General features: G+C 48.7%; 9 protein-coding genes across 9 annotated transcripts; 4 read left to right on the forward strand and 5 right to left on the reverse strand.

Moving 5' to 3' along the window:
• Positions 1 to 3,363: 3,363 nt before the first annotated feature.
• Positions 3,364 to 5,393, forward strand: B0J16DRAFT_397477 (uncharacterized protein; the record flags this gene model as incomplete). The annotated part of the gene is made up of 3 exons (XM_046132318.1): positions 3,364 to 3,492; positions 3,559 to 3,702; positions 3,892 to 5,393. 3 exons carry the CDS (start codon positions 3,364 to 3,366, stop codon positions 5,221 to 5,223), a joined length of 1,605 nt encoding a protein of 534 aa, XP_045985452.1. The 3' UTR covers positions 5,224 to 5,393.
• Positions 5,394 to 5,854: 461 nt separating this feature from the next.
• On the reverse strand, positions 5,855 to 7,794 carry B0J16DRAFT_339848 (uncharacterized protein). The gene is made up of 2 exons (XM_046127597.1): positions 7,417 to 7,794; positions 5,855 to 7,351 (listed from the first exon to the last, which is right to left on the reverse strand). Exon 2 carries the CDS (start codon positions 7,339 to 7,341, stop codon positions 5,968 to 5,970), a length of 1,374 nt encoding a protein of 457 aa, XP_045985453.1. The 5' UTR covers positions 7,342 to 7,351; positions 7,417 to 7,794; the 3' UTR covers positions 5,855 to 5,967.
• Positions 7,795 to 8,082: 288 nt separating this feature from the next.
• On the forward strand, positions 8,083 to 9,322 carry B0J16DRAFT_303393 (Presequence translocated-associated motor subunit PAM17, mitochondrial). The gene is made up of 2 exons (XM_046124671.1): positions 8,083 to 8,828; positions 8,882 to 9,322. Exons 1-2 carry the CDS (start codon positions 8,228 to 8,230, stop codon positions 8,983 to 8,985), a joined length of 705 nt encoding a protein of 234 aa, XP_045985454.1. The 5' UTR covers positions 8,083 to 8,227; the 3' UTR covers positions 8,986 to 9,322.
• On the reverse strand, positions 9,185 to 10,810 carry B0J16DRAFT_303397 (uncharacterized protein). The gene is made up of 3 exons (XM_046124672.1): positions 10,538 to 10,810; positions 10,278 to 10,491; positions 9,185 to 10,232 (listed from the first exon to the last, which is right to left on the reverse strand). Exons 1-3 carry the CDS (start codon positions 10,731 to 10,733, stop codon positions 9,296 to 9,298), a joined length of 1,347 nt encoding a protein of 448 aa, XP_045985455.1. The 5' UTR covers positions 10,734 to 10,810; the 3' UTR covers positions 9,185 to 9,295.
• Positions 10,811 to 11,066: 256 nt separating this feature from the next.
• Positions 11,067 to 12,025, forward strand: B0J16DRAFT_339851 (ribosome biogenesis protein SLX9-domain-containing protein). Its single transcript, XM_046127598.1, has 2 exons — positions 11,067 to 11,132; positions 11,319 to 12,025. Exons 1-2 carry the CDS (start codon positions 11,130 to 11,132, stop codon positions 11,886 to 11,888), a joined length of 573 nt encoding a protein of 190 aa, XP_045985456.1. The 5' UTR covers positions 11,067 to 11,129; the 3' UTR covers positions 11,889 to 12,025.
• Positions 12,026 to 12,360: 335 nt separating this feature from the next.
• On the reverse strand, positions 12,361 to 12,741 carry B0J16DRAFT_383409 (uncharacterized protein; the record flags this gene model as incomplete). The annotated part of the gene is made up of 1 exon (XM_046131329.1): positions 12,361 to 12,741. The coding sequence occupies one exon, from the start codon at positions 12,739 to 12,741 to the stop codon at positions 12,361 to 12,363; it is 381 nt and encodes a 126-aa protein (XP_045985457.1).
• Positions 12,742 to 12,789: 48 nt separating this feature from the next.
• Positions 12,790 to 13,967, reverse strand: B0J16DRAFT_117030 (Ulp1 protease family protein). The gene is made up of 2 exons (XM_046121553.1): positions 12,897 to 13,967; positions 12,790 to 12,844 (listed from the first exon to the last, which is right to left on the reverse strand). The coding sequence occupies exons 1-2, from the start codon at positions 13,601 to 13,603 to the stop codon at positions 12,796 to 12,798; spliced, it is 756 nt and encodes a 251-aa protein (XP_045985458.1). The 5' UTR covers positions 13,604 to 13,967; the 3' UTR covers positions 12,790 to 12,795.
• A 1,383-nt stretch (positions 13,968 to 15,350) lies between these two features.
• B0J16DRAFT_371382 (uncharacterized protein) lies at positions 15,351 to 18,156 on the reverse strand (the record flags this gene model as incomplete). The annotated part of the gene is made up of 3 exons (XM_046130404.1): positions 15,351 to 16,142; positions 16,189 to 16,363; positions 16,430 to 18,156. 3 exons carry the CDS (start codon positions 18,154 to 18,156, stop codon positions 15,792 to 15,794), a joined length of 2,253 nt encoding a protein of 750 aa, XP_045985459.1. The 3' UTR covers positions 15,351 to 15,791.
• Positions 18,157 to 19,152: 996 nt separating this feature from the next.
• B0J16DRAFT_339860 (uncharacterized protein) lies at positions 19,153 to 20,898 on the forward strand. Its single transcript, XM_046127599.1, has one exon. The coding sequence runs from the start codon at positions 19,399 to 19,401 to the stop codon at positions 20,575 to 20,577; it is 1,179 nt and encodes a 392-aa protein (XP_045985460.1). The 5' UTR covers positions 19,153 to 19,398; the 3' UTR covers positions 20,578 to 20,898.
• Positions 20,899 to 21,069: the final 171 nt, after the last annotated feature.

The raw sequence follows: 21,069 nt of genomic DNA on the forward strand, positions 1-21,069 counted from the left end.
TCTTGATCGTCGATCCATGTCCGGCAGGTTCAGCAGGGGTGATCCATGACGATAGTGGGGTTGTGGGTGCTAAAGCTGACCGGTTGACTCAGCCCGGATGGGTTCTCTCGTGTAATCTGATTGGCAATTCGACATTTGCATCGCATCGATAGTAGAACCTGCGTCTTCAGATACCAATTAGCAATCCTTCTTTGACATTTGTCTTTCTTTCGCGGCGGTTCTTGCTCGTCCGTTTCTTCAAGAAGGGCTGTGAGGCTCCCTGCTGTCGTCGGCGGTATGAGAGCGGTTTGGGAAGGTATGGAGTATAGGGAAGAGGCGGTTCGGCAATTGACAAGTCGGAATTCATGGTATTCGAAGTATTTAGAGATAAAACAAAGCGTGAAACAATCCATCGAGTTTAATATCTGGTATAAGGTGGGCTGTCAAGGTCAAGTTAGTGTAGATCGAATAAGGAAGGAACGGTAGTCTTACGTGTCGTCTCGACCTCCTTCCTTCCTGAGGTAGGCGTTGAACCACCGAATTCCTCAACATTCCCCTCCTCTAAACCTCAAAGAGTCTTCCGATTCTTAGTGCTTGTTCTACAGTCGTATCGCCGAGTGGTATGTTCAATTACTGTTCCCTTGCTTGTTAGTTTCGAGTTCCAGTTGTTCCTTTGTTACTGACTTACCAGCTCGGACAATGTTTTCTTTGTCTTGCAGAACTCCAATTGCTCGCGCTTTAGTTCTATACGTCCCTCGGCCACCCTCGGCCATTTCGAACAATCCTTCAATGTGTCTAGGCGATATATCGGTGGTGTTGCGGTAGTTATCGCGAAGTGTCGTTTCTACCGCGGAGTGTCGTTTCTTTTGGGGTGAGTGTTTCAGGGGTATTCGTGTCGTTTGTATGTCATCTGATTGTGTATAAGTGCGGAACTGGTCAGTGGGAAGTCAAGTGGAAGGGTTATCTGCAATTGCAGTTCTGACTAACAAGTCTTAGGGTTTCGACGGCGTGCTCTACGGTCTGACTTCCCGGGTAGTCTGTGCAAGGAATGCCAGGGCGCTCTGTCGGCGGTGTTGCCGTAGTTATCGCGGCGTGTCGTGTCTGTCGAAGCAAGTGTTTCAGGGGTTACTTGCGCCGCTTCGTTGACTGATTGTGTATAAGCGCCAACCTGGTCAGCGAGATGTCAAGAAGGAGGGCTCTTAGCAAGTACAGCTTAGCCAACAAGTGGGGATTTCCACGACGTATTCCCTGCGTCTGCTAAGCAGCATGACCCTGGATTTCTGCACAATTCGCCTGGCGCTCTATATGTCCTTTGGCGGTAGCTACCGCGTAGCGTGTCTGTCGAGGGAAGTGTTTCAGGGGTTACTCGTGGCATGTCCATGTCTGTTGGAGCGCCTGGATACGAGTCTAATCAATGGGATATCAAGAGAAAGGGCTATGGCTCTGCTCTATGAGTGCTCCGGCTTCGACGATAAGTTCTTCGCGTCTGCTAAGCGGTATGATCTCTCGGATACTCTGCGTAATGCGCCTGGCGCTCTGTCGGCAGTGTTGCGGTAGTTGCCGCGAAGTGTCGTCTCTATCGAAGCAAGTGTCTTAGGAGTTTCTCGTGGCATATCTGTGTCTTCTGAACGCGCCTAGGTGTAAATCCGATCAGCAGGACCCTAAAAGGAAGGCTTTTGTCTCTGTTCAGCAAGTGTTTGGGCTTCGATGATATGTTCATTGTGTCTACTAAGCAGTATGACTACTCGAATAGCCTGTGCAACTATCGAACAAGGAGTAAGTCCCAGCGGCGGTGTTCGAGAGTAAGTTCAACGGTCAAGGCGCTCTTTGTGTGTGTGCTGTGTTCAATGGCGGTATTCCTTCGAGCGAAGATCTGTTCATCGTCAGTGTTCCGCTGAACGGCCAAACCTGGTGATGATGGAAGCCCTACCCCTTTCCTATGCTTCAACAATCCTTCTCTCATGCTCGACCACGGAGACGATGCCATGGGTCCCGCGGATGTCTCGAGTGCCGCTGATCAAGGTTACCGCCGTATACGATGCAGCTTTTCGTGCTGCCGCAAGAGTAAGGGATGCGATGGCCGATGTGAACGTTCGAGGTATAGTAGGGTCTTCGATTTGGGGTGTGCTCGACGTGTGGTCAACACCACGGATGAAGTCTGTGATGCTGTTACCACAGCAAGGGGTCAGCTTGGTCTCGGGATATGCTTCAGAGTGAGCTAAGGGGCTTACCTCTAGATCCAACCGCACAATCATCAGAGCTCCTGGTCGCAGGTCGAGGTTATGTAGTTGCATGCCTCTGCGAGTCTGATCATCTTGTCGTGCCAAGGGCAGTTGGCGGTGCCATGTACATCTCTGCTACCGCCGGCGTGTTTTTCTGCAACTCCCTTTGTACAAAACTGGTATTTCTGTGGAAGGGAACTCACAAGTGTCAAGAGTGGCAATGGTCTGTGGTTTTCGAGTTACTGAGTAGTCACTGGAACGGATTGCAACGCGAGTCGAGAAATTACATGAACCAAAACAACAAAATTGCACTTTGGTGATAGCTGCACGGCTGTCAGTGTGGGCCCAAATATCTTGGTGGACGGGAACGCATAGTCACTTGCGAAATTAAAGAGTCCAACGCACACTATCTTATTTCAAGAAACATGAATACTAAATACAGAACAAGAAGAACTACGAAAGAATACTGATCCTCCAGTACAGTCTGCTACTTGGATGGAGATATTCTAAACACTTCCTCGCATCTCCCCACGACGAATACCTCTCCTTGCCTGATCAAACTGATCAGCTTTTGGTTCCCGAGTCTACAAAGAATCTGTTTTTGCGAGCGTCTACGGGCTTCCCTGGGTCCATGCTCCAACAGACATTACTGGTAACGTTACTACCTATCTGCTAGCTGACCACCCGTAAGCTAGTCTCCGCAGGTTTGTCGAAACCCATCTTCTATAGGCCAGGAGTTCCGGTAGACGCGTCTTGGACTGCTTTACAGTCACTGTCACGCCCATCTTTGATATCCTCCTCGTCAGCCTCCCCTCCAGCAAGTCCCCTCTGTCGTTTGCCTGTTGCTGCCCCTTGCTCCCAGCCCCCAAAGGTGGGTAACAGAAGAATCTATTGTCTAAGGCTTAGGTCACCTCCCGTAATATAGTAACCTAAGTACTGGTCTAATCTAGCATACAGTGACCAAAGTATTTCGCCTCTTGTGCTTTGGAGGGCTCCCATAGACCCACTCCTCACTATTTATTCCCCTCTTCCTCCCACTTCCTCTCCCTTCCTCCTACATCATCTTCCTCCTTTCTACACCATCTTTCATCCTACACATTCCTTCACATTCAACCATTTACCTACTGCGCACATCAAACCTAATCATCACACCGACACAAAAATGTGTTCCCCAGCGTCCCCACCGGTTCTCAGTTCGGATGAAATGATCTTCCTCATGGAGAACCACGACGAGTTGAAGCGTCTCACCGGCCTGTGTGAGACCCAGAAGCATGAACTGCAAGATCTCAAGGTAAGCGAAATCAACTTGCTACACGTCTTAACAAGGTTCGAATCTTGATACTAATCTACATCACAGGAAGAGATTGATGAGGGAGTTTTGAAAGGCAAAGACGTCATTCACGAGACCGCTCAAATGTCCCAACTTTCTCGAATCATCGGCCGCAACACTGCCAGGCTCTCAGTTCTTCATGAACAAATCGCCGCCCTCAGCGGAAAACAAGTAAGTACTTCTATACTCTTCTGATTAACTCTGTTAACATCTTGACAGGATGAGATTGGAGATATCGTCCCTTCTCGAAGCACAATCCTTGAGATTAAATCAGCTGTCTCTTCCAGAATGGGCTCACCTCTCATGAAAGAACCTCTACGTTGCCCACCATCACCTACTGAGAGCAACACGTCGAACTAGGAGTTCGTCGAGCCCTCCCAGTTGGACAATCAAGCCGTCGAGGAGCCTCCTCAGGGGGTGGGACTCCAGTTCCCCTTCACTTTTGGTCCTCAGGAGAGCGAATGGATTTACCCAAACCCCAATGCTTGCAAATCGTCTCGTCGAGTAATATTAACTGGCCTTCCTGGCTCGACATCAATTATTCAAGTCGCCGATGCTGTCGTTGGCGAAGGCGGTCTTGTCAGCATTTTCCTGAACCCAGAGCCCACCTCCCGAGACATCCCTGGCTACATGACTGCCATGGTTGAATTCAACATCCCTCAGACTGCGGAGGCGTTTGTTGAAGAGGTCAAGGAGCATGGCCTCTGCTTTATTGACGTTGAAGGTTTATACCATCAGGTCACGGCCAAACAGACATTGAGTCCATCCCACCCCATCACGCGTGGCCATCCATGCCAATTTGGCGTGCCAGGCGACGGTGGCTCAGGGCGATCTATCGTCCTACCTAACTTCCCTGAGCAAGCTATCTGGGCTCTCTTCAAGAAGTTTGGGGTAAGGCATATCATTCGTGCCTCCTACAAGCGGAATGAGGAAACCCTCGGTGGAAAACTCAATATCGAATTCACCAGCATTTTCCAGTCTACCCGCTTTGTCAGGTTCATCACCCAAGGCGGATTCAGTCGCTACAGCACATTGCCATCTCTACTTGGGCTAGGCACCACTCCATCTGACAGTCCTGTGTCTGAGTTGGATGCGCGTCTGCACACAGCTGAACACGTTGACCCTCTTGAGCTGGAAACATTATGGAACAAACCGGATTTTAATATGTTTAAGGAACACGTCCAAACGCCGCAGTTTGGCGAACCAATTCCACGCCGTCCAGTCAACTCCTGCACAACTATAGCAGCTCCAAGCACAACGATTCAGCTTCTGGAGCTCTTTCAAGACCGGATCAAGACCCGTCGAGTGGATCGCTCCATGATCCATGCCAGCCTCATGTTGGACCTCGCTGAGTACATCCTTGTGGATGTTACGATCTACTCATGCCACAACTTGGCGACCAACACCTACGTCCGTGATCAAGGTATTGACCTAGCCGAATTCAAGGCCCGAACAGTTCTCGACGAACAGTACGCCCATTTTTGGCATATCTTCACTCAGCGAACCGGCTTCGACATTCGTCGCTTCTATGCTTACGCCGAGGTTGCTGCTTGGAGACGGGAAGAGAACGAACGTCTCGGTCTCCCTCCCTGGGACGCTGGTGATATCCTCAGATTTACTGCACCTGCCCAAAACATCTACGCATACGCCTACCCCTATCTCATCCAGGATGTCATTGACACATCGAACTAATACCTACGGACACGATTCCCTATGCCTTGCATACATGCAGGCGACACATACCTACCCGACACGCAATACATCTTGCCGTCCGAATGCATAGACGATGCATCTACACATTTTCTTGGAACCTATGGAAGAACAAGATCGCTCATGGACGCTGAGATTTACCTTTACTAGAATGAATAGACGACTAGGAGTGGTGACCCGAAAGCCATCAATCTTAGTATAGGCATATCAGGAACCAGAACGACTACGCGATGCTTTTCTACAACAACGAATCGACACTTTTTAGAACCTACGAACAAACGATATAGCTCATGGACGCTAATATTCAACCTCACTCAATAATTAACTATTAGGCTTGGTGAACCGAACGTCGCATCTATGAAGGATATGCATACACGATGCATCGACACAGCAATTTGATGCACACATTTTTTGGAACCTCCGCAAGAACGAGATGAATATGGATACTGAGAATTTACCACGGGATGATTGACTACTAGGCTTGGTGAACCGAAAATCACATCTACGAAGGATATTACAGGAACCAAGAGGACATCTCATCATCAGGAATCGCATATCAGGAATGGACAAGGGAGAAAAGTACATATTCAATAACAAGTCTTTTGATAATCATGGGTATCTCTATGCTATGTCCGCCGTGAATAACTTTTCAATAATAACCAACGCCTCGCCATGTCAAAAATGCTTCCATCAACTCCGTAAACAAAACACCTCTGCATCCCATGTTCAATCGAGATCTAAATTGTTGCCAACCCATGTCTTCATGCGACTTTTCTTTACCGGCGGTTCTTCTACGACAAATAACTCATCGTCTTGCTCTTCTTCAACTGGTGCCTCTCTCAATGGTAGACCGAGTTCATCCTCTTCAAACCCTTCAAAAGCTTCGGAAACACTCTTGTACTGCTTCGCAGGGACACCCCAAGATAGCGTCGTTTGTTTCATGGACTTTTTCTTAGGATACGACGGTGCTACTGCGGGTTGTGCAGCAGCTGGTCTTTTCGGCGTACCGCTCCCCGTGCGTTTCCTTTTTCCCCTTTTGAGATAATTGCGAATGAGCTGGGCAGGGAGGTTATCCTCAGGCTCCCATGTTGGATTCTGGTCTGGTGGCCAGTCTCCTTCCCAACGGACCTTAAAGTAGCGTACTTGGCCACCCTCGACATCGTAGATGTTCATATCTTCGATGCGCTTGACTTCCCAGTCGGCCTGCTCTGCCTCAGGCTCAGCCTCAGGCTCAGGCTCAGGCTCAGGCTCAGGCTCAAGTTCGGCCTCGGGCTCCTCTTCAGCTGCAACGGACTTCTGTTTTTCCGATTTTGTCATGAAGGCTTGTGGTGGCAGGGGCACTGGGGTTTGTGAAATACTGCACTGTGAGCTCGACTTGTTTTCGGTTGTAGGCCGTAGGTTGGGTAAGCCATTAAAAGTGGTCTTGTTCAGAGGATGTAGCATATCGCTTTGTGCAACGGGTGTATTGTCAAAATCCTCGCCTCCATCGTCGAATCCTTGCTCTCCTGCCCCAGCTGACTCTCCGGTTGTTTCCCATTGTAACGTTCCCACCGGTATCGAATCTTCATCTGACAATCCTTCGAAATCCTGTAACCTGTCCTTCGTCGGCGTTTGTATCGTCATAGCACCACGCACCATGGTCTCTTCCTCGTCCGGCGCCACAACAGCAGTTTCTATCTTGCTGTGCTTGGGTGGTCGTCCACGTTTTTTCTTCGGAGCTTCGCCAGCCTGGATCTGTTGTTTTTGTATAGCTTCATTCTCCATCTGCTCTTCTGTGTTCTTGAATTCCCACTCTTCCAACTCTCGCGGAGAAACATAATCCAGAATATCCATGGCAGGCACTAACATCTGCGCCGCGGGAAGATCGCTCCAGGTCACGATGTATGTCATCCTTCTAGGAAGAGGGTTTCCGTCTGCAGCTACTACGCCTGGCGGAGAAGGTAGTATGATTCTTTCGAGTATATAAGCTGTTGAGTCCTTCGGCGGAAGCAAGCTGATCGGTTGTAACGGCGGGCCGCTGCCAGGCACGTAATCCCTCGGTCGTTCGGGAATACATACTTTTATTCGAGACTTCGTCGGCTGATCTTGAATAACATCCATCGCGTCGGCGCTGGTCGGGGTGTTAGTTAGAAGAATTGGCCGCTAAAATTATAACAGACGAAATAGCTTATTCACCTTATGGGAGCTTGGACAAGTACTTAGGCCACCTTATTTCGGCAGCCTAAGCCTTAGACGACAAGCCTTGGAGGACAACCCGTATGTTACCACCTGAGACGCTCCGGTTGAGCTCCGTGACACGCGCGACAGCTCGTAATCGTGTAGGGATTGATCGCAAACGCGAAATAAAGCGCTTGAATCATCTAGAAAGCTGAATAAGAGTATCCGTGCCTGAAATAGTGTGCGACTATCGCAGGCCCTTTCGTTGTGTCCAATACAGTCGTGTCGAACTTCTCAAACGCGCGGGATGTTTAGGTTGGTGATTTAGACTCTGCAGTAGAAGGTCGTACTAGAGAATGACTAAGCGATACAGGGTCCCAGCATAGGCTAAAGAAGATATAGACATCAGAGTGTTAAAAGAATAACTGTGAAGAGTCTTAAAAGTAAGAGAATTAATATTTCTTTTAATATTAATATTATTATAAAGAAATTAGCTACAACTAGCATAGCTATTACAGCTACTAACTATATAGTCTTTTTTTAACTTTATATAATTTATTCCCTTTCTAAGACTATATAGCCCGACTTATTAGGGGGTAGGCGGGGCTATACCTCCTCCGACTGAACCTCTACGGCGGCAGCGCTTAGTCGCGCCTAAGCAGACGCCCAGCTTTTCCATCGGCCATGAGATCACGAACACAGCTCTACCCGAGCTTCAGCATCCCCACGTCACGCCAAAAATTGCCGACGGCACAACGACACTTTTCAATCTCCACTCCATCATCAATCAATTGAATCTCGTCAATTGATCTCGACAAACGTTTTCAATATGGCTTCGCTCAAGACTTTCGTCTTGCGCTCGCCGGCAACTGGTCTCGTGCGCTCAAACCCGAAAGCTTCGTTCTCGACTACCATCTCTGCCGCTCGTCCCGCATCATGTCTTTCCTCGCGCTCGCCGTTCCGACAGCAATACTTTACTCCCGCCGTTTCGATCAATAAGTCCTTTGCCCGCAGCGCTTCAGATGTCGCCAAGCCCGAACCCGTTCGAGCTGCGCCCAGCAACGACAATGGTCTTCCCCCTCTGGACTGGAACAGCTTCTTCAAGATGCGAGTCAAGCGTCGACGATACCAGCTCCTCTTCTCTATCACCAACAGCATGTTCGCCGGCGGCGCAGGAGCCGTTTTCCTCTCAACGGGTAGCGCGGAACCGATTATTTCTCAGATCCCTCTCGATCCATTCATGACGCTGGGACTTATGACGCTCGCGTTCTCAGGACTCGGATGGTTGAGCGGACCTAGTATGGGAAACCAGGTGTTTTACATCCTGAACCGTACGTGGAAGAAGCAAATGACGCAGAAGGAGGCTCAATTCTTTGAGCGCATCAAGAAGAACCGAGTTGACCCCACCAACTCGAGCGCCAGCAACCCTGGTAAGTTTTTTTCGACTAATTTTGTGATTGAGAAACTAACGTCATTTTACTAGTCCCTGATTTCTACGGCGAGAAGATCTCTAGTGTAGCTGGATACCGCCAATGGCTAAAAGATCAAAAGGCATTCAACAAAAAGAAGACTGCCAACTTTGTATAAATCACAAAAAGAAACTCATTTCAAATTTACAAGTCTTGTTGACTTGATGGCAAAACGACGGATGTAATGGCTCAGCTGGTGTTGAAGCCCGGATAATGCGGGCGTTGTATGTATATCATTAAAATCTCTCATCCAATCGACTATCCCTTTTCCTTTTAATCTGGTTTCATGGCAGATGGAGAATTATCCTCCAAGGCTAAGGCTACAGAATAAAGTAACCCAATTGCTAGCCTAAGCTCGTGTAAGATGACCAAATTATTTCGTCTCTTATGCTCTTAGCGACCACTTCTTCTGACACCCTGACGCATGGTTATATGAATGGGACACTAGAATCGACAGTATCCTTCCACGACTTGAATCCGCCGGAGATATCACCAATGAATCGCTCGTTCCCCAATCCCAGATCCTTGAGCTTCTGTGCCGCAATTTGAGAATCGTTGCCGACTCTACAAACCAAGTATATAGGTGTAGATGGTGGTAAATCGCTTGGCCAGCCTTCGGGTGTAGCTTCACCACGGGCGCTCATGAAGCGGCTGATGGGAATATTGATCGAACCCGAGATGTTGCAGAGATCGAAATGCTCCTTTTCTCGGACGTCCACCAACAAAGTCTCTTTATCTCTTGAGTTTGATATTGTCTCGTATTCCTTTGCCGTCACTCGCTCATCCGGCTTGAGCAATTGAACCGGCTGTCTGACACCACAAAACTGGACATAGTCCATTGACGTCTTGAGTTCTTCCAGCGTCAAACCATTCTCATCACCACAAGCCAAACATGTCTTTCTTTTACCTCTCATCCTCACGGATCGGAAAGGTGTGTCGGAAGTTCCAGTAAAGAGCAGCAACATTGGTGTCTTTGCCTCTCCATGGATCTCAAGATCACCTCTTGAAATAAGCTTGATCGCTTCAAGAGCTTGCAGGACACCCATGGTACCAACAATAGGTCCAATGATACCACCCTCACCACATCCTACCACACTGTCAGGAGGTGGTGGTGTAGGAAAGACGCAACGATAACAAGGTCCCTTTCCAGGAGGGTTGTTGAGAATGATAAGTTGACCGGAAGTTTGGAACGCAGATGCTGAGACAAGAGGCTTTGAGAGAAGAACGCAGATATCTGAAATCAGATAGCGAGATGTAGGGTGATCCGTACAATCAAGGACAAGATCATATCCAGACACTATATCCTGCGCATTCTGAGGCGTGAGATGTGTATTGTGCGCATGGTAAGTTATCGTTGGGTTAAGACTTGATCTGTTAGTTCAGACTTCTTGTGTGGGGAGGGCATCTCACTCTTTCAGATAAGTAATTGCGCTCTGTACTTTACTCATGCCCACCCGACCAGTCGAATGCGCAACCTGACGATGTAGATTCGAAACTTCGACTTCATCGCCGTCAACGAGACCAATTGTTCCAATACCTGAGCCAGCGAGATATGCAGCGGCAGGACATCCTAGACCTCCAGCGCCGACGAGTAGAACCTTGGCCTTTCGCAAGCGCAGTTGACCTAACGCAATCAACATCGAGTTTCAAGATGTGAAATGATAACTAACCTTGAAGTCCAAAATTTGGAACAATCATCTGTCTGCTATAGCGCTCATACTCGTGATTCTCAAGAGGCCATTTCCATGACTCCTCGGTCCTAGTTTCGCGTGCTTCGGATTCTGCTGCTTCGAGTTGAGAGCGCAGGTCTGCGAGCTCGACTTCTCGTTTTGCAATTTCCCTTCTGAGTTTATCGATGGTCTCCATTTTCACAGGATGATGGAGTGAGGATGTGGGTTGTAAGTTCAAAGTTACGTGATAGCATCATCTGAGGAAGATCCAACCCAACCCCACTAAAGGTGAATAGAATTACTAATTCTACGAGCTCATTCGCAAGAGATCCTCAGTTCATTGTTAAAATTCAATCTTCAGTCTAAACTTCTGGCTATATGGCTTTCTAGCAATGATAAGTTAAAATTAAATATCCATTAAATCCAGGGTCTCGAATTCATATGATAGAACTCAAGTGCCCCTCCATACCGGCTCGGTGTACCCCACCACCTCGGTGAAGCGCCACTCACCGAAAATGTTTCCATCAAATCTTCAACACCAATAATCCCAAATCCAACATCCATCATACATCCTCCACCACAACAGCACAAAATGGTACGCCCTCGCCAGGGTGTCAGAAGAATTAGCCGCCGGGAACTAAGAGACGAAATGATTTAGTCATTTTATGCAAGCTTAGGCTAGCAATTAGGTGACTTTATTTCTGTGGTCTAAGCCGTGGAGGACAATTCTTCTGACACCTCAATGAAACTCCCCCAAACACAATTTAACTAACAAATGCAGGCTCCTCAACCACCAGGCCTCAAGAAGCCCTCCGCCCGAACCCTTCGCCACCAGCGCGTAACAGGCCAAATCCACCCTCAAGCGCCCCAAAAAGTCTTCCGTGACGACGCCGCCGTAACAGACGATTTCCTCTCCACCAAGCGCGACAAGCGCCTCATCAAGCACTCCTCCTTCGTATCCCGCATTCAATCTGCGCGCATCTCAAAATCTGCAAAGCGCCGCCGACCAAGCAAGAAACTCGCTACTACACTCGACAGTCTCGCTGATGCGCTACCTGAGCTCGAGGAGGCGGATGCTGAGCAGCAGGGAAAGATCAGGCATAAGAGTTTAAAGAGCAAAAGGGGTGCGCTGAAGAGGAAGGAGAGAGTTGTTAAGGGCGAGATGGAGAGGTTTGGGGTCAATATGGCGACGCTGGCGGCGCAGCAGGAGAAGAGTGTTGGGGATGAGAAGATGGCGGAGGAGAAGAAGGATACGCCTGCGCCTGCGCCGACAGCTAATCGGTGGGCGGCATTGAGGGGATTTATCTCTTCCACAATGGAGCAGAACCCTGCTTTTGCTGAGAAGCAGTGAACCAGAGGAGTAAAAGATACCAATAGCAGATGATCTGGGAGTGCTGGTCAAAGGCGGTATATCACTACATAGATTCTACTTGGGCGTTCAGGAGTTGACCTCAATCATATCATTCACAACAATTCACATTCATTACAGCTCATACGATATGAGTATCAATGTATTATTCTTCATAGGCTATAAACCCAGCACTCGATGCTGTTTCTTTTTCCTTGCCTTAACCAACGCCTCAATCGCTAACACTCGCAAATCCCTTGCATTACTTGATATCTGGGAATAAAAGCATAAATGATAAGAATAGAGCATCGTACATAAGAGCACAATAATCCTCGTCATACCCTCGCTGCTCTTCGCTGCCACCAACGCCATGTAGCAAAGCAAAGCGAACTAAAAATCGAGACAAAAACAGAACTAATCGACCGTGAACGCATGACATCCTTCGTGAATTTCATTACAGTGGTAGAACAGTGAATCAGCTTGCTTGGACCATCTTGCGAGTTGGACTTGGAGTAGAGTTGGAGGACCGCTTGCCCCGGACTTCGACGGGTGTTAAAGGACTCGAATGGATCCGGGGTTCTTTGACAATGCGGTCGGGGTATGCGCGAGGACCAAGCACAGTCGGAGCTGAGTTTGGGTGGTACCTTGGAAGGAATTTCTTTGGGCGCCCAAAGTCTTTCATTCCAGCCCAAGGAGGCAAGGTTGACGACTTTGGAGGAGTCTTTGGTGTAGTGGCTGGCTCATTTGCGCCCTGGTCGGAAAAGGACCTCTTCTCTTCTTGCTTGACTGGGGATCTCTTCGTCTGCGCGTTCTTGGACGGTTTAGTGATACCCCTCCTCGCGGCCGTTTCTTCCATGATTTGTTGTAAAAATTCCTCGTATTCTTCGCAAGAGCCGTAGCAGTCCGTTCTCTATTCGATCCGCGGCGGTGTCTTGTTCGAAAACGGGCTGGCGCTTCTCCTATCTTGGCTATTAGATACGTTATGCAAAATCAGATTTGGGGTTCACTCACGATCGCCTTCGCTCGCCCTCCTTACGGAAATTCTCGATTATTCGCATCATCTCTTTGCGGCCGCCGTAACTATCGACCATCTTGCCGCCCATGCTCATCGATACCTTTTCGCGAGCGTTAGCGCAAAGAAGGCGCTTGACGAGGAGATGGCGCATCAAAAGGCAGACAAAGACACCGCAGTCGCTGCCGTTCTCCTGTTGGGGACAATCCTCGAGGTTGATAAATCGAAGGGGTCGTCCGAGTATGTTGGCAAGCTTGCGTGTAGCCACATTGGCTTCGGAGAAGTTGGCACCACCAAGCGAGTCGTAGTGAAAAGCCACACCATCAAGAGTCGAGACTAGAAGCAGCGACCAATGGCTACCACCCTCAGCGACACTCACATTACGATTGTCGTTGATGGGTAAGAAGACATGCGTGACCTTTGAGAAATCGGGAAGAGCGGATTGGATTGATCGGGTGTCCGGTTCCTTCATGAGAAGGAATGTCATGCTAGGACGGAGTAGGACAATACGAGCTTGAGGGTACCGAGGAAGTATCTCGCGCTCGAGATACTCTTCCCAAAAAGCGATGTTGTTGTCGGTTAACCAGTCATGCTTGAGAGCCTTGATGTCTTCGGCTGTCAATAGGACATCGTAGTAGCTGAGATAGGGTTTCTCCGGAGCTAGCTGTTGTAAGGCGTCAGCGTGTACGCCACTTAGAAGTCGCATTCCATGAAAGTCGACCAATGCGCATCTTAACGATGGTGCATCAATCGCAGGAATGCGGGGTTACACATACTGAATCGCCAAAGTGGCGGGCCATCCTCTGACGAAACGGCATCCTTTGTTTGCTATTTGAAGAGGATGATGTAGATGAAGTTGATGATGTAGACGAGCGAGGTGTGATTTCGGGGGATGATTGAATTTGAGTCGAATCTGCAGGAGTCGCCTCGTGGTCGGAATTTGTTGCGGTTAAGTTTGAGTCCGTACTGTCAGCCGAGCTTGAGCTGCCTGGTCGTCGGCGAGACCGAAAGTTGAGTAGGCCGTGCAAGCGGCTATGAAGGCAGGGACGTTAGAGATGATGTAGACAAATTGGGATCGCGAAGGATGTTGCTACAGCAAAGACGTTTCGCGTAGAGTTTGAAGAAGACTGTAAGAAGAAGGAAAGAGAGTGCGATTTGCAGCGACAAAAGTGAAGTCGCTGACCGGTGACAGTAGCAGAGGTAGATGAGATGGTTGGGGTGTAAAAAAAAGTGAGGAAGAAAAAAGACTGGGGCGAGGGCAGTGCTATTGCTGCGTACTTGAGCGTGGACGCGCGGGAGGCTCAGCCCATGAAAAATTGACCAGTCAGAGCGTCAAAAATGAACAGCCGAAAATTCCGTCTTGATTCACATAAAGTGTACGCTTTATTCCGTCTCTGATGCTCTTGGCGGACAATTTTTCTGATACCCTGATGCATGCAAGCGACCAGGCCAGAACAGTGGAGGCCCACGGCAAGACTTGTCCGGGCGAATGCGGGGCAGGACGGACGGCACTGCGCACTAGCGGCAGTGCCCTGGAGGCCCCCTGTTTGTAAGAGACGGAGGCAGAGTGACGGAGGAAATGTCCTAAGGTTTAGGGAACGAAAATAAAGTAACCTAAACACTGGCCTAAAGTGACCCTCTTATTTCGTCTCTTATTTCGTCCCTTAGGCACGCTGAGGTCATATGACGATAATGAAGATGAAGTGAATGAGGTTGGTGACCATCACTTGACAGCCAAACAAAGGATGAACACTTGTTCTAGACGCAAACCGCAAACAAACGAAACACAAAACGAAACAGTCAAAACTTACCCGTGCCCATGCTCTTGAGTAGAAATATGCCCCGCTTCATCTGAACCCATCATGCTACTCAGTGGAGGTTTCAAGTTGTAACAGAAGAAAAGAAAGCGTGATTCAAAAAAGTAAGTGGAGGTCCGAGAGTGAAACGGTCAATGTCAAAGCGATGAATGCGAATAAGTCCGAATATTCAAAAATAAAAGCTTCTCAAGCAAGTTCTTGACTCTTATATGAATGATGCGTTCGGACTTGGGAATGACACCGCGCCACAAGATTAGCTACGTCACCCCCTGAACCAGACCATCGGCGTCATCGCCGCTTTTCCCATTCCCCAACTCCGCTCAGCCCTTCAGAACGCGGATGTCTCCCGGATGAGATGCTCCAGTACGACATCACCAGCCACGCGGTTAAAGGAATAATCGACAGATGGTCAATCGTGATGGTTTTCTCGACCTGTAACTGATAAGCATCTCTACGTAAATGGTCTTTCTCAGCTATCTCATGGTTATATCACCTCGATGCTGTCACTAATCGCCAAGTCTTCTTCCCTCCCACCCATGTGGGTGACAGAAGAATTGTCTTCTAAAGCTTAGGCTACAATAATAAAGTAGCCTAAGTGCCGGTCTAAGCCAGCATAAGGTAACGAAATTATTTCGTCTCTTATGGTCTCGGCGGCCAATTCGTCTGACACCCTGACGCCTGTCTACGATGCTTCCCATTTCCAGTCTAGCCTCAACGAAAGCGGTAAAATCCCCATTCATCCGTCTCTCCGTGAGCTTGCTGTCACCATCTCAAACCTTGAATTGTTCCATCTCTTCTTATCTGGATCATTAAGATCGCTTCACGACTTGCCTATAACTGACATATGAGCAAGTAATATCATCATTGCAAGGGTAAAATTCAGCAAGAATATTTCGTCGTATTAAGCATTCATCGAGCATACATCTACCAATTCCCAGGCGTACATAGTGCGCCCTGACCAACATGAACTTGACCCATCAAACAATCTTTACATCCCTGTTGAACCCTGATTTTCGTGGCCCATCATGGACCCGCAGTTCGTCTAATCAGACCAAAAATACCCTACAGTAGAAAATCTCACTCTTGATCCTCATCCTCTTGAGCTTGTCGGTCGGTCAATCGCCCATGAAGTGCGTGTAAACTTGTAATCGCCTTTTGAAAAAGATATTGGCGTCTTGCTACTGTCTCTTGCATTGTGCGGGTTGCCTCTTGTCGTAGTTTACGTTGCTTGTCTAGCGCTGCTCTTGCTGATCGTGAATCACGGACGAACCGATCACCATCTTGCTTCCAAGTCTTGCTGAGCAGCTGTTTTTCTTGCTCGTATTTCCGTTCGATTTTCCCCACGCAATCGATACTGTTCTTCTGATAAACGTCCGCAGTGCGATAAATAGTGTCTTCTTCTTTGGCTTGAAGTCGACGAAGCACGGTCTAGATAGTGTAAGTACGGTCTTTACCGGAAAACAAGTAGGCTTACCTTGACAAACCCATGCAGTTCCTCTGACAACTCCTCACTTGGTCCTTTGGGCAGTGTTTGTTCAGTGGCCTCCTCTTCGTCCCGAGCTTTGTCATCATGAACTTCTGGAAGCTTTTCATCGGGAACTTGCAGCGATGCCAAGATTTGAGCGTGTAGATCTTGCTGTAGACCGTTGCTTTGAGGATAGGGGGACTCCTAGTCCGCAAGATCCCGCAAGCGTTGGGACCTCCTATGTCCTGACGTTTGCTTGTTGGTATATGGAATAGGCGAAGGCTCATATTCCTCTGCATCGATGGGACTTGTTTCTTCAACAGGATATCCAGTTGCGTCAACCGGCAATGGGCTACCTGCTTGGCTGATACTGAAGCTTCGAGATCGCTTCATGACCTTACGAGGAGGTGCAGAGGTATCGACGAGTGTGTCTCGTGTAGTGGTAGTTCTCTTCAAAGTATTTCCCTTGGGAGCATTGTACTGAGCAAGCATGTTGGCATCTCGAGCTGACAGAACTTCCCCTGGGCCAATCCTAATCGGCGGACGGCTGGTTCTCTGCAGGAGGGGCTCTTTTGGGTCGGCTCTCACAGTTATGGACTTCTCCCGTGCAGTGGTCCGCCTCAGGGGTGGAATTTCAGCCTGGTCGTTGGGTGGAGCAAAGTCGTCAACATCAGACAATGAGGAACTGCTACCGGCGCTAGAGAGTAGAATAGGATTCTCAGTCGAGCCTTGAGTGTTGTTCATAGCCTTGGGCTCCTCTTGAGCTTTCGCAGGTTGCAATGAAGGTTCCGTCTTCACAATCGTCTTTGTTGTTGTTGTCTTCTTTGTCGCCGTGGCTGATGTTTTGGCAACAGGGTCTGCTCGTTCGACCGCCGGAGAAATGATGTTCGCTTCGTCAGAACTTGGCTGAGTCAATTCCTCTACTAGAGCTGATTGACGTGTAATTCGCCGAGCAGCAGCGGCAGCAGCCTTTCGGGCGGGCTTTAGAGTAGTCTTTAGACAAGGCTTTGCAACCTTTAGGGCAGCCTTAGGAGAAGGCTTAGGAGGGGCTTTTGAAGCGGCCTTGGTAGCAGCCTTTTTGGCGACCGTGGGAGAAGGCTTCTTTCTGGGCTTAGGGGTAGGCTTCTTGGTGCCCTCAGTAGGCGAAACTGAAGCAGCATATGCTTGCCTCATACTTTCCACCATGGACTTGTGTGGAGACTGGTTTGCTGTCTTGCGTTGCGGCTCTATGACCTTCTGTGTTGTTGCATCAAACTCAAGAACTGGTTTGACTTTTTGTTTGGCGCGCTTCAATACGCTTCCCTTTGCTTCAGCTGAGTTGGGAGCCTGGTCCTCTTCTTCTGATGCCGGGGTGGCATCATATAGCTCGTTTTCCGGCAAGTGTTTCATTGTGTCTATCTCGGGAACTTGATATGATTCGGGGATGGTACCTGGCAGTTCAGGGACAGTGTTATTCTCGGGATATTCCCAGGCTCTATCAAGAGCGGCTTGTGATAGCGTGTTGTGTGGCTGCACCGGGGAACTTCGTCGTGCAGTTGTTGCTGTTTCCGAAAAGTCGTAGTTATTGGCCTGAGGCCCTGCAACCAACTGAGATGGTAAAGGCTGAGTACTAGGAAGCTTACCCGAACCCGATCTCAGGCTCGAAAAGTCATCAATAACCGATGAAGGACTGTCGAAATGGGCTCTGCCTGCCTCCGGAGCAGGTGTGCTTCGATGAGTGGAAGCAGCTTCGGACCAAAAGTCTTTTGGAACGTCTTGTTCATCATCCAAGACCATCAAATCAGCATCGTCGATTTTATCTTCGAACTCATTTGCTGATGCTTGTGGTGGTTGCTGGGCACTTGGAGGGTCGGGCTTATCGTCCACTCGACGAGACTGCAGGTGACGGCTTGTTGGAGTAGTCTCGAGTTGGCCAATCTGCAGCGACTGAATTCTTGCACGCTGATTAGGTTTCCCACCCTTTCGCGTCGTCGGCATGACGATATGCACTTGAAATAGTGTGAGTGATTGCGGTCTGTGGAGGGTGCAGCTATTTGCTGGGCTGCTTCTGACTTACACTTCTTCAGAATCTGTTGTGCTTTGACATGCGGTATCAAAGAGTAGGAATCTGAGGAATAACGATAGCGAAATATTGCAAGGCTCCGACCATGAAGGAGGAAATGGTCGAAGAGAAAGATGGAGAATTTATAAGTTCTGAGGTTGAAAGTTTTCAAGTGTTATTGCCTTCAGGCAACAGGCAGGAGCGCCAGGAAGCAGCATCCACGAAAGTCTGCGGGCTCCTTCCCAAAACCTTCAGGCAGGAGACTTTTATTCAGGCAGGTAATCTGCATCTCTTAAAATTCAATTGAACGTCCCAGAATGTACAAGCGAATTGCAGCTACGATTCAGAACCACCAGTCTATTTTGCTAAACTTAGTATTTCGATACGGTGCCAGTTCAATTCGGTGTTCTCTGTTTCCATTGGCCTGGAATGACTTACACGCTGGCGACTGCTTTTCAATATCTCCTTGATGCCCCGGCTGTGCACATCCGCACCTCCAATTACCAAGCTAATCAGAAGCCTAATAGATGAAAGCAAGTACTAAACTTCTCAAATACTTACTAAGAAATCTAAGTATTTATGGTTACATGACGGTGGAGGTCGGGGTTTGCACAGCCGGGGCATCAAGGAGATGGAGACGGACGACTGACGGCGGAATAGATACCATGGCATGTTACTGAGCATTGCCAGGTCTCATTTTGAGCTGACTTCCAGATCGAGTCCAAATCTACGAAACCCGTTGCCTAGACATTGCTTGGTAACAACAACCATGCAGTCGGTGGATTATATCATGCGAACCCCGATGGTCCGGAATTTATTGAAGCTTGTTTTGTTGATTCCCCCGACGAACCAGCGAAGAAGCGGACTTTATTGCGGACTCTCGGTCGAGCCAACAGCATCCATGTCGCTACCCGCGCGTCGCATTATTCAGCAATTGGTGGTGGAGATACACTCTATCTCCGCTCCGCTTTGATCTATGACCTATTCATTATGGATATTTTCATCTATAATCCAACGAATCTCTCGAGTTGATCTCTAGTTCGTTCTCGTTTATCTCGCGATAGTTTACAGGTTCTATTTTCGCATATCTGACAGCACCACAGCCTAGCGAGACCTGTACACCACCTATCACATCGTTGTAAGCTGACAGCTGCTGCTGGAGCTTCACCCTAAGCGTCATGTCCAACCAAACAGCTACCAGCGAAGCTGCTAACAAATGTCGAACCGCCGCTGTACTACGCAAATTCAGCGCCGTTACGCAACGGCCCGAACCGAAGAAGTACCCATCGATTGCTTCCATCCCTCGTACATCGACCGAACGATTAGCGCAAGCTTCTGAAGATTATCTTGCCAATCGCGACAATCCATCTCCCAAGACCTACCTCTATCTTGCATATGGATCGAACCTTGCAGCGGAGACGTTCCTGGGCGTGCGTGGAATTCGTCCGCTTTCGCAAGTAAACGTTTCGGTACCTACGTTGGAACTCAGATTTAATCTTCCCGGAATTCCTTATCGAGAGCCATGCTTTGCGAATGTCGATTACAGAAAGCTTCCTGAGAAGCCAAAGCTGCCTCCCAAGGTACCGATTCCACCTTTTGACCCACCGCAGCCACCACACTCCGAGTCGATGAAGTGGGATGATGGTCTTATGGGTGTTGTTTACGAAGTGACGGAGGAAGATTACGGCACTATCATTCGTACTGAGGGTGCTGGAGCGGGTTACAAGGAGATCGTCGTGCCCTGCATCCCCTTGCCTCCAAAGGTCTCTATTCCTGAGAAGCCATACCCGGAAATTCCCAGACCCTTCATGTCCAGGACGCTCTTTGCACCACAGATTCCCGACAAAGACTTGCCAGATGATCCTCGCAAGAACAAGTGGTGGTACCGATTTTTGCTTGGCCCCCAACGTGAGCCTGGTTACGCACAAGCCAGTGCCCGTTACCTGAATCTTATCAAAGACGGTGCCAAGGAACACGAACTCCCCGACGATTACCAGCGTTGGTTGCATTCGCTACAGCCATACACCATAACAACGATGCGACAGAGGATTGGAGCGTTCCTGTTTCTCTTCTCTAGCGGCCTCTTCTTTCTCATTGTTGTCACCATGTCCAAGTTATTTGCTGACAAGTCTGGTAAAGCACCTCGCTGGTTGGTAGTTACCATGACTGTGATGTTCAATGTTACCTGGCTGGTCTATGACAAGTTCTACAAGCCGGTATTTGGAGATGGTGAGAGAACCGAACAGAAGGATACAAGAAAACTGTCTACACGGGTCCGGTCCATGTCTGGTGGAATGCTTGATCTTCATCCATTTGCAGATGAGGAGAAGGCAGCATTGTTAAAAGGTCTCAAATGAACCGAGCTTGGGTCAATATTGTGTAGGATCTTTCTGAGAAACCAGTGTCAGAGAGGGAGTAAAAGTAACTGTTTTGCGCATTGTGCTATCCATGGTAGATATTTGACATACATCTCAACCCTAATCAGATTGAAGAATGACATATCGTTTAATCTAGTGCATGCTCTTTGCGCTTCAGTCCAATCGTGCTGTTGTACCATTACTTGATCCGGATAAAAGGGATGAGTGAGATCGCACGTTGGTTGGGGTAAACCTGATAGCGGCTACATGTTGTTGAGTATACCCCAGTATGCTACCAACGTCACGATGCATCCTCGGCAGCAATTGATTGTGATAAAAGGAGACTCTTAGTATCGAAACCTTAATAGCTATCATTTGATTTAGACTCATGATCTTGACCTTTGTCTTCGACATGTGCCGTCACGCGACCGGGATCGGCCCGCGGTCATTAACGGGGCCCTGGCTCGGTACCGTTCCTGGATTGCTGATGCA

This window comes from Fusarium flagelliforme (genome assembly GCF_020744385.1).
Source record: "Fusarium flagelliforme strain FIESC 12 MPI-CAGE-AA-0113 chromosome Unknown B0J16scaffold_3, whole genome shotgun sequence".
Lineage (NCBI taxonomy): Eukaryota > Fungi > Ascomycota > Sordariomycetes > Hypocreales > Nectriaceae > Fusarium > Fusarium flagelliforme.

Coding starts and splice junctions, on each gene's coding strand:
- B0J16DRAFT_339848 (XM_046127597.1), bottom strand. CDS start 7,341: ATGGATGTTATTCAAGATCAGCCGACGAAGTCTCGAATAAAAGTATGT.
- B0J16DRAFT_303393 (XM_046124671.1), top strand. CDS start 8,228: ATGGCTTCGCTCAAGACTTTCGTCTTGCGCTCGCCGGCAACTGGTCTC. Junction 8,829..8,881: donor CTCGAGCGCCAGCAACCCTG/GTAAGTTTTTTT, acceptor TCATTTTACTAG/TCCCTGATTTCTACGGCGAG.
- B0J16DRAFT_303397 (XM_046124672.1), bottom strand. CDS start 10,733: ATGGAGACCATCGATAAACTCAGAAGGGAAATTGCAAAACGAGAAGTC. Junction 10,492..10,537: donor TCCAAATTTTGGACTTCAAG/GTTAGTTATCAT, acceptor TGATTGCGTTAG/GTCAACTGCGCTTGCGAAAG. Junction 10,233..10,277: donor GCAATTACTTATCTGAAAGA/GTGAGATGCCCT, acceptor TAACAGATCAAG/TCTTAACCCAACGATAACTT.
- B0J16DRAFT_117030 (XM_046121553.1), bottom strand. CDS start 13,603: ATGCGACTTCTAAGTGGCGTACACGCTGACGCCTTACAACAGCTAGCT. Junction 12,845..12,896: donor GAGGGCGAGCGAAGGCGATC/GTGAGTGAACCC, acceptor TAGCCAAGATAG/GAGAAGCGCCAGCCCGTTTT.
- B0J16DRAFT_339860 (XM_046127599.1), top strand. CDS start 19,399: ATGTCCAACCAAACAGCTACCAGCGAAGCTGCTAACAAATGTCGAACC.